At 39.0% G+C, this 11,705-nt stretch overlaps 1 protein-coding gene across 1 annotated transcript in view; it reads right to left on the reverse strand.

The window, feature by feature from the left end:
• rigi (RNA sensor RIG-I) overlaps window positions 1–7,184 on the reverse strand; it is a 30,756-nt gene extending 23,572 nt beyond the window's left edge. The window contains exons 1-4 of the mRNA XM_081386000.1: window positions 6,965–7,184; window positions 4,297–4,428; window positions 3,010–3,191; window positions 1,976–2,120 (exon numbers count right to left, since the gene is read on the reverse strand). Coding sequence (XP_081242126.1) covers window positions 1,976–2,120; window positions 3,010–3,191; window positions 4,297–4,428; window positions 6,965–7,070 — 565 coding nt within the window. The 5' untranslated portion in view covers window positions 7,071–7,184. The remainder of the gene's footprint in view (window positions 1–1,975; window positions 2,121–3,009; window positions 3,192–4,296; window positions 4,429–6,964) is intronic.
• Between the last annotated feature and the right edge of the window lie 4,521 nt (window positions 7,185–11,705).

Consider the following 11,705-nt stretch of genomic DNA (forward strand, 5'->3'; position numbering starts at 1 on the left):
GGATGTGATTATGAATGAGTGGCTGATCACTGATGGATGTAAAAATGGAAGAAAGAATGGAGAAAGGGATGAACTGACAAAAGGATAGATGGACAGATGGATGGACGATAACAGACAGACACAGACAGACAGATCTGTGATAGACATAGATAGACAGACAGAGATAGATAGACAAAGAGAGAGATACCCTATATTGCCAAAAGTACTGGGACACCCCTCCAAATCATTGAATGCTGGTGTTTCAATCACTTCCATGGCCACAGTTGTATAAAATCAAGCACCTAGGCATGCAGACGCTTCTACAAACATCTGTGTGAGAATGGGTCGCTCTCAGGAGCTCAGTGAACTCAAGCGTGGTACTGGGATAGGTTGCCACCTGTGTAATAAGTCAATTCGTGAAATTTCCTCACTGTTAAATATTCCACGGTCAACTGTTAGTGGTATTATAACAAAGTGGAAGCAATTGGGAACAACAGCAACTCAGCCACAAAGTGGAAGGCCACGTAAAATCCCAGAGCGGGGTATACAGTGCACAGAAGTCGCCAACTTTCTGCAGAGTCAACAGCTACAGACCTCCAAACTTCATGTGGCCTTCAGATTAGCTCAAGAACAGTGCGTAGAGCTTCATGGAATGGTTTCCATGGCCGAGCAGCTGCATCCAAGTGCAATGTAAAGCGTCAGTTGCAGTGGGGTTAAACACGGCACTGCTGGACTGTGGAGCAGTGGAGACGTGTTCTCTGGAGTGACAAATCACGCTTCTCTGTCTGGCAATCCGATGGACGACTGGGTTTGATGGTTGCCAGGAGAACGGTACTTGCCTAACTGCATTGTGCCAAGTATAAAGTTTGGTTGAGGGGGGGTTATGGTGTGGGGTTGTTTGGTGGAAGGGGGATTATGGTGTGGGGTTGTTTGGTGGAGGGGGGATTATGGTGTGGGGTTGTTTGGTGGAGGGGGGGTTATGGTGGGGGGTTGTTTGGTGGAGGATGTATTATGGTGTGGGGTTGTTTGGTGGAGGGGGGGTTATGGTGTGGGGTTGTTTGGTGGAGGGGGGGGTTATGGTGTGGGGTTGTTTGGTGGAGGGGGGATTATGGTGCGGGGTTGTTTGGTGGAGGGGGGTTATGATGCGGGTTGTTCGGCGGAGGGGGGGTTATGGTGCGGGGTTGTCTGGTGGAGGGGGGTTATGGTGTGGGGTTGTCTGGTGGAGGGGGGTTATGGTGTGGGGTTGTTTGGTGGAGGGGGGGTTATGGTGTGGGGTTGTTTGGTGGAGGGGGGTTATGGTGTGGGGCTGTTTGGTGGAGGGGGGTTATGGTGTGGGGTTGTTTGGTGGAGGGGGGTTATGGTGTGGGGTTGTTTGGTGGAGGGGGGTTATGGTGTGGGGATGTTTGGTGGAGGGGGGGTTATGGTGGGGGGTTGTTTTTCAAGGGTTGGGCTTGGCTCCTTAGTTTCAGTGAAAGGAACTCATAATGCTTCAGCATAATAAGACATTTTTAGACAGTTTCATGCTATCAACTTTGTGGGAACAGTTTGGGGATGTTCCTGTTCCAACATGACTGCGCACCAGTGCACAAAGCAGGTCCATAAAGACATGGATGAGTGAGTTTGGTGTGAAGGAACTGGACTGGCCTGCACAGAGTCCTGACCTCAACCCGATAAAACACCTTTGGGATGAATTAAGCGGAGACTGTGAGCCAGGCCTTCTCGTCTAACATCAGTGCCTGACCTCACAGATGCGCTTCTAGAAGAATGGACAAAACATTCCCAGAAACACACTCCTAAACCTTGTGGAAAGCCTTCCCAGAAGAGTTGAAGCTGTTATAGCTGCCAACTCCACATTAACCCCTACGGATTAAGAATGGGATGTCATTAACGTTCGTGTGCGTGTAAAGGCAGGCGTCCCAAAACTTTTGGCAATATAGTGTAGATAGATCATAAATGAAAGAAAGATAAAACGAGTGTCTGAATATGTTATTATTACTGGACTCCAGCAGGTCCAGGGCCTGATCGCAGCTGCAGGCGTCCAGCGCCATCTTCAGCACCTTAAACCAGTTCGGTTTGTCCGAGCGCAGGAGAGTGTCCACCAGTTTCTGACCGGCAGCGATATGACCTTTCTGGCTATCCACCTGTAACACACACACACACACACACACACACACACACACACACACACACACACACACGCACACACGCACACACGCACACACACACACACACACAGACACACACACACACACACACACACACACACACACACACACACACACGCACACACGCACACACGCACACACACACAGAATGAGAGGAACACTCATACACTACCAATCAAACGCTTTGGATCGGTAAGATTTTTTATGTTTTTAAAAGAAGTCTCTTCTGCTCAGGCTGCATTTATTTGATTAAAATATTGTGAAATATTATTAGAATGTAAATCATCTGTTCTCTATGTGAATATATAGTAAAGTGTAATTTATTCCTGTGATCAAAGCTGAATCTCAGCATCATTACTCCAGTCTTCAGAGTCACATGATCCTTCACAAATCACTCTAATATGAGGATTTGATGCTCAAAAACCACTCTTTATTATTAATGTTGAAAACAGTTTCAATTGTTTCAAACAATTTTTTTAGGATTATTTGATGAATAAAAGTTCAAAAGAACAGCATTTATTTGGAATAAATGAGTTTATTTGAGCATCTAAAATATAATCAGTTTCTTGATCATCAAATCCTCATATTAGAGTGATTTGTGAAGGTAATGAGTAATGATGCTGAACATTCAGCTTTGATCACAGGAATAAATTACACTTTATTATATATTCACATAGAAAACAGATGATTTACATTGTAATATTTCACAATATTAAAGTTTTTTTGTATTTTTAATCAAATAAATGCAGCCTTGGTGAGCAGAAGAGACTTCTTTTAAAAACATTAAAAATCTTACTGATCCCAAACGTTTGACTGGTAGTGTATATAGTGTACTTCACACAACCCAACAGCAGGCGAGACTCACCGCTTTGATCTCTTCACACTCTCTGGGCTTGAGACAGTCGTTCATGTGCGTGAGCAGCTCGCTGGGCTTTATGAGCTTGGTGATCGATGGTTCGATTCTCTCCAGAAGCTTTCGGTGCTCATTCAGTTCCTCTAACTCACGGAAGTCCCAATCCTGAATGGCCTTGTGCAGACCGGTATATTCTACAGCAACACACACAGCGATTTCACAGCAATGCCATAGAAGAACCATTTTTGGTTCCTCAAAGAACCTTTCAATGGTCAGTTCTTAAAAACAACCATTTTTTCTTAGTGTGGAGAACATTTAGAAAATCTAAAGAACCTATTCCACGAACGTTTCACTGATTTTAAAGTCCCCCTGTGGTGAAAATCCAGCGTTTAATGTTGTTTATGTGTCTATGTGGTGTTTTTAATCTGCTTTAAGACAAACCATGTATAAATTCAGAAGTCGACAGCATTGCTGAGTATTTCCTCCTTAAAACTGCAGTGAACCAAAGACAGTCTCAAAAACACGCTTTGAAATCGCTGGTGTTTCTGACGTCACAAACGACTTTGTAACCAATCAGATCAACGTGTGATCGTCAACCAGTGGATCTCTGAGCTGAGTGAGTGGAGGCGGGGCTCATTTGCATATTCATAGAACCACGAATACTAAATGAGGCAAGGGTGTCGAGTTACATTCAAGCTATTTTAAGGCATGAAGACATTTTTACAAGGAAAAAAATTTTAAATATGTAATTTGGTGATTAAAAAAGAGTTTTAAGGGACCAAATTATTGACTACAGGGGAACTTTAAACGGAACATCTATTTACACTTTATTTCTATTTGAGCCAGGCGAAATTACAAAAGAAACCTGTCTGATAACAGTGGTGTGGAGAGTTAGATTTTGACGTGTCCGACCCTAGTTCGAATCCATCATTCATCGCAAATCAGCTCGGAGTTAGCATTTATTTTAAATACAAATTGAAAAAATAAAAGTGGAAATAAGGTGCCTAACTGGTATTTAATACTGGGAATAAACTGTTTAACAGGGATGTTTAGGGGAGGTAATGTCAATGTCACTATAAAGCATTTGAAAAAATATAATCATATACACTGAATATGTTGTTGCATACTGTTTTATAATGAACTACAACATAATGAGGTGCAAATATTATCTGCCACTATTTGCACTATGTATAAAAAGAAATTAATAACTATTTTTACAGATCGCAAAATAAAATAGTGCCACTTTCACTTGTGTAAATAATAGCATTTATAATTAGCTCCTGTAATTTCTGATCTCACCTGAGGCGAACAGTGTGTCCAGAAAGGCCTGAAACCAGCCCTCTTCCTCTAGAAAACACATCCGGTCCAGCAACATCTGGGCCGCGGCGGTCACAGACGTCTCCTCGGCAGAGAGAATCCTCTCCACCACCTCTGTGCAGAATAGAATAGAATAGAATTGTCCAGTCATTTTAAATTAAACTAAAATCGTACAAACCGTTAAGAAAAAAGTCCCACGCACTACCATATAGCGTGAATCAGGGTTATTATCGTTAAATAAACCTACTGTAAAAATGTATTACGTTTGTTTAGTGTAATAAAGCTGAAATAAAATAAATTATATACGGAAAATAAGTATTTGAACACCCTGCTATTTTGCAAGTTCTCCCACTTAGAAATGACGCAGGGGTCTGAAATTGTCTTCGTAGGTGCATGTCCACTGTGAGAGACATAATCTAAAAAAAAAAATCCAGAAATCACAATGTATGATTTTTTAACAATTTATTTGTATGATACAGCTGCACATAAGTATTTGAACACCTGAGAAAATCAATGTTAATATTTGGTACAGTAGCCTTTGTTTGCAATTACAGAGGTCAAACGTTTCCTGTAGTTTTTCACCAGGTTTGCACACACTGCAGGAGGGATTTTGGCCCACTCCTCCACACAGATCTTCTCTAGATCAGTCAGGTTTCTGGGCTGTCGCTGAGAAACACGGAGTTTGAGCTCCCTCCAAAGATTCTCTATTGGGTTTAGGTCTGGAGACTGGCTAGGCCACGCCAGAACCTTGATATGCTTCTTACAGAGCCACTCCTTGGTTATCCTGGCTGTGTGCTTCGGGTCATTGTCATGTGGGAAGACCCAGCCTCGACCCATCTTCAATGCTCTAACTGAGGGAAGGAGGTTGTTCCCCAAAATCTCGCAATACACGGCCCCGGTCATCCTCTCCTTAATACAGTGCAGTCGCCCTGTCCCATGTGCAGAAAAACACCCCCAAAGCATGATGCTACCACCCCCATGCTTCACAGTAGGGATGGTGTTCTTGGGATGGTACTCATCATTCTTCTTCCTCCAAACACGTTTAGTGGAATTATGACCAAAAAGTTCTATTTTGGTCTCATCTGACCACATGACTTTCTCCCAGGACTCCTCTGGATCATCCAAATGGTCATTGGCAAACTTAAGACGGGCCTTGACATGTGCTGGTTTAAGCAGGGGAACCTTCCGTGCCATGCATGAGTTCAAACCATGACGTCTTAGTGTATTACCAACAGTAACCTTGGAAACGGTGGTCCCAGCTCTTTTCAGGTCATTGACCAGCTCCTCCCGTGCAGTTCTGGGCTGATTTCTCACCTTTCTTAGGATCATTGAGACCCCACGAGGTGAGATCTTGCATGGAGCCCCAGTCCGAGGGAGATTGACAGTCATGTTTAGCTTCTTCCATTTTCTAATGATTGCTCCAACAGTGGACCTTTTTTCACCAAGCTGCTTGGCAATTTCCCCGTAGCCCTTTCCAGCCTTGTGGAGGTGTACAATTTTGTCTCTAGTGTCTTTGGACAGCTCTTTGGTCTTGGCCATGTTAGTAGTTGGATTCTTACTGATTGTATGGGGTGGACAGGTGTCTTTATGCAGCTAACGACCTCAAACAGGTGCATCTAATTTAGGATAATAAATGGAGTGGAGGTGGACATTTTAAAGGCAGACTAACAGGTCTTTGAGGGTCAGAATTCTAGCTGATAGACAGGTGTTCAAATACTTATTTGCAGCTGTATCATACAAATAAATAGTTAAAAAATAATATATTGTGATTTCTGGATTTTTTTTTTTTTAGATTATGTCTCTCACAGTGGACATGCACCTACGATGACAATTTCAGACCCCTCCATGATTTCCAAGTGGGAGAACTTGCAAAATAGCAGGGTGTTCAAATACTTATTTTCCTCACTGTATATATATTAGTTAAGCTAGATGAAAATGATAAATGTTGTCTTGGAAATAAACTATATACAATAAATTAAAGCACTAAAATTATTAACAGGAAAAAAACTAAGAGATATTTAAAAAAAATAATAATTAATAAAATTACTAAAAATGAAATTACTTATCATGAAAACTTATAATCTAAAAATAAAAACTACCTAAAATATCAATAAAACTCTAATAAAAATTAAAACACTGCTATGTGTACAATATTTACAGTATTTGTTTAAAAAAAATAGGCTACTAAATAGAGTACTAAAAATTATTCAAAAAAATATATATCTGGAACATTCATTAAATTAATTTTGAATTTTTATTCAAAATCTGCAAGGCAGTGCCATGTTGTCTGTGAAAAAGTTTAGAAAAAAACAATGTTGATAAATAAATAATAAAATTAATCTAAATTAATAAAAGAAAAAAATATCTATATTTACATTTTAATTTATAATATTTTGGGGTCCTTTTTATCACCACCAATAAGTTAAAACAATCATATAGGAGATAAAAGTCTTAGCAGAATAGCAGCAGCCACTCTCTGATTATTTAATACACATTATTAAACACAATACAAATATATTTCTGAGATAGAAAATCCAATATCCAATAGGACTCTAAACAAATATCAACTGAGGGATATTTTTAATATGATAACAAGTTCCTGCAGGTTTCACGGAACTGATTACCTGCTGCTGTTCGTTCATTAACTCACCTTTGTCAAAGTGCGTCGTCATGAAGGTTTTGATGAGTGACGGTCGTAAAATCTTCGCGATATAATCGCTCAAGCGCCGCAAATTCTCCTTTTCCAGCTCGTACATTTTTGCGGCGATGGAGGACAGTCACAGGACTGATTATGATGAAGATTGCTTATGATTATAAGTCCTGAGCTCACGACATCGGATCCAGAAACAAAAGCGAAACCAACCAGGAACAGCCGTCTCAACATCCAGTGAGCTGTCTATAAAGGCGTGTTCAAAACGCCTACGATGCCCAAAACTGCTCTCTTGTTAGTCAGCTCACGAGGATTTAACACACGGCCAACACTCCTCTCTGTGTCAGTTCCTGAGTGCTTCGAAAACCACAACAACAATTGAGAATTTCAGCGAAAATGAAATCAAAAGTGTCCCTTTGACAAGTAAATCCACATAATCCTTAAAGAGGAACTCCCAAAATAATTTCACCTCAAAGGCTGAAGGCTACTTTGGAAAACATGTCCCTGCAAACAAGCCAGCACTGGCCCTTTACGGGCCCACTTAGGGCTAGCCTAAGGGCCCCCAGCGGGCTGCCAGCGCAGGGCCCATGAGAATTTGCTCATTGGCAAAACGTTGGCCCCTTAGCGCTGGCCCCGCACGGGCAGCCCTCACTTAGCCCCCAGAAAGCCCTCACTAAGCCCACACAGGGCCCGCACTATTAATTTACAACAATAAATCCGTTTCACTATAAATACTTTTCAGCTACTATAACTTATTTTATACATCTGAAATGGATGCAGTCACCACATAACTAATGTCTGTATTGTCAAAAAATGTACAGTAGTCAAAGGGATTTCAAATCAATGTATTTATTAATTACAAAATATAAAACATTCAATTCAGGTTAATACAGGTTAATAAAGCTAATTTAACACTCTGAAAGGGACTAAAAAATCTCTATACAAATATAAAATAATTCAAATAAACATAAAAAATACTGGTAACACTTTATAATAACGTTCAGTTGTAAGTCGTGTATAAGTGGTTAGTTAATGATGAACTAATCATTTACAAAACATTCATAAATGATTAGCAAGTGATATACTAACATTTTATGTATGTTTTGTAAATTCCATTACAAGTCATTTACAAGTGATTAGTAAATGATTAACTAATTATTTACAAAACATGAATATGCGTTCATAAATGATTAAAAAGTGATATGTTAATTATTGTATGTATGTTTTGTAGATTAAGTTATAAGTCATTTACATTTGATTAGTTAATGATTAACTAATCATTTACAAAACATGACTATGCGTTTCATAAATGTTTAATAAATTATGTGTTTTTTTTGTATGTAGCAATTAGAGGGTGCAGAAAGTGTTGTAAATGCCTTGTATACACGTACAGATCATTTGTAACAGGTAAGCAAGTGTTCAACACAATGTGTAAATGCATGAATAAATCATTTACAACACTTTCTGCATCCCCTAATCTTAAGTGTACACTATTCATCACTTGTAAATGTGTTACACATCATTCATAGATTACCACTTCAAGACTCAATAAGGCATAAGATCAACAAATCTTATCTACGAATGATGTGTAACACATTTTCCAAGTGATGAATAGTGTACACTTTAGATTAGGGGATGCAGAGAGTGTTGTAAATTATTTATTTATGCGTTTACACATCATCTATAACAGGTAGGGATGTCAACGATTAATCGACGATCGATTAATTGTCGACAATACATTTAATCGATACAACTTATCGATCATCGATTAAGCAGGTCTTCATGCGCGTGCGCGCTGCTCAACCGCGAAACATGTAAAGCGAGCGCGCCGGAGTGTTTGGGACCATTTTACACCTTCATCATGACTATAAGTTTGCGTGTGTATTCGCAGCCTTTTGTTTTGTGCAAATGTAAGTTGTAATACTGTTTATTTTGTGTATGCCTATCTATATCTGATTTATCTCACATTGGATGCGTTTGGTTAAGAATTAACTCTGTAGTAAAGCGTCAGCTTCAGCGCGCGCAGCTCAAACGGCAGTGCACGACTAATAATGACTATTGGGACTGTAATATTACATAACATTATAAAGAGAACAATACTGTAATAAAACGTGAATTATTTGGGTTTAGTTGCCGTGTCGCGTTGCTCCAGGAAGAGCGCGTCCACAACATGAGTAACGGCTAGTTCTGAATGAATGGCACGTAACGTTAACTTAGTTCAAGTTCACAGTTTGTGCATGAATTTGCGTCATTTTGTGCAGATATAATTTGTAATATTATGTTTATTTTGAATATATCTGATTAATCTCATATAGGATGCGTTTCTTTTAGATAAATAATGTGCTAGCAAAGTGCTCCAGTTTAACGGTAGCAGATTCATTCAGCGCGTGCAGTTGTTCCAGGAAGAGCGCGTCCACAACAGTCACACATTATAAGTGCATACGAGGCGGCGTTGGTGACACGTTGTATTAGTAGTTAATTATATTTGATTATTAAATAATTAATTTAATTATCAATCACATCGAAACATTTTACAATCCTACTAGCCCTTTATTTATATTTAAAACCATTCTCATTGATTTGGTGAGGAACATAGCGTTTTGAGCAACATTTGCAGACAGGCATGCTGTTGGCCATAGTCACTGCAGTAGACGCATATCGCAGTATTACGGCTAACTATTAATCGATTAATTGATCGTTAATTTAAATGACGATCGATCATGGGAATTTGTGAAAATTGACATCCCTAATAACAGGTGTTGAACACTGTAGTGTGTACTGCAGTGTAAGTGCTGACTGGTGAGGGTTTTGCTACTGTTTTACCTTCATACATCTAATGAGATATGGTAAAACAACAAAATCTACAATTTAACATTATAACAAAATAAGGAAAGTAAAATGTTTCTATTTATTACAGTGTTTCTGTTTCTTAAAATTAAAATAAACAATGGTTATTTGTGGCCACCGGTATTTTGCCAACTGTTGTTCCCAGGGCCCAGTTTTTCAAAAAATGTAATCTGGATCAAATTGATCCGGATTTGGAAATCCCATGTTTTGCCATCCAGGATCACCTGATCCATTTTACTTTTATGCCAGTTTTTTAAAGGAACCTTGGATTGGATCACTGTGATCCAAATAGCAAATTTCAGGATTACCAAATCCTGTTTACTAGAGCCTTAAATGTATGAAGGTAAAACAGTAGCAAAACTCGAAAGCTTGCTAATTTGAATGTGAGAACTTGTAAAATTAATATTTGTATTTGTAAGTTGAAATTTATACTTGCAGCTCTGATGTGAAAAGCTGCATCTATCGATTTGCACACACAGACAATACTCAGAACACCTGTGTTTTGAATTCGAAGTTGCAGATTAATAGTTACAAATGTGTAAAGTGTCATTTACATAAACAAAATGACAGGCACAATTGTGTACTACACATTTATCTTTGTGCTTTAGTTCAGTTTCGTTGTACAACCACAAGTCGGCACTCACAACCTCTCATATCTGGCAGTACAGCTTCAAATCCTAGCGCTTTGACTTTTGCTACTCTTTTTGCGATATGCCTGTAGCAAAACTCACTCGTGCACTTGTAAATGCAGACTTGAGAGAGCAGAGTCGGGGGCGGGGCTGGGGTCGGAATGAAGTCATTTTATTGGTCGATGCCTCACCAATGAACAACGCCAGCCACAATGAAAACATTTATGCTTATGTATCAGCTATTTTTTAAAACGCTTGGAAAATATTTTTATGAAATATCATTAGTTTTACTGGAATAGTTTTATAGAATATGAACGCAACGCGTTTAATTGAGACAGTGGTATTAAAAGACCAAACTCAGGAAACACCATAAAGCATACAGAAAAAAAATGAGCACAGAATATGAACGCAACGCGTTTAATTGTACGTTTTCCTCGAACCCAAGAAAACACTTAATGAGGCTTAATGGACCAACAGTTATAAAATAAAAATTAAAAACAATAAAAAAACACATAATTTGTTCCTTTATTAATAAAACACAGGCAGCGAGTTTATTTGCACTGAACACACATTTGCTTATATATATGCCAATTCCAATGAAAATGCACCTAAATTATCTGATAAGAATGTAAAATGTATACCTTGAAATGCAATGCAAGTCGCTTTGGAAAAATGTATTGTAAATGTTTTAAATATTCACCCTAGCCTAACTGTTGGACACACAAAAACAAACAAAACATAAATAAATTATATATATACGTACGTACGTACGTGTGTGTGTCTTTTAGCCTACAGTCTATGGTATATATATATACCAGATATGGCAAATATATATGGCATACGTCATATGTTTTACGTCATATTCTGTGCTCATCTGCTTTTCTGTAGTATGCATTATAAGCATTGTGTCTACTGAGTTTGATAATATCGTTTATTTATTTTAATATCAGTCTAATGCATTAAGCCATGCTAGTGTTTCAGTGCACGCGGGTTTCGTGACATCATCGAACTCCCATTTCATTGGCTAGGTGCCAACCAATAAAACGTCTCCTTTGACCCCCCCTCCTCCCGCCCCCCTTTCCCTCTCACCGCTTCTGAGTTTCAAGTGCACAAGTTAGTTTTGCACCTGATATATCGCGAAAAGAGTAGCAAAAGTCAAGGCGCGAAATTTGAAATTGCAGTGACAGATTTGAGAAGTTGCAAGTGCCTATTTGAGGTAGTACCGCGAATGTGAACGTAAGATTAAACGCAAAATATATATTACA

This window comes from Scardinius erythrophthalmus, assembly GCF_964197995.2.
Source record: "Scardinius erythrophthalmus genome assembly, chromosome: 15".
NCBI classification, from domain to species: domain Eukaryota; kingdom Metazoa; phylum Chordata; class Actinopteri; order Cypriniformes; family Leuciscidae; genus Scardinius; species Scardinius erythrophthalmus.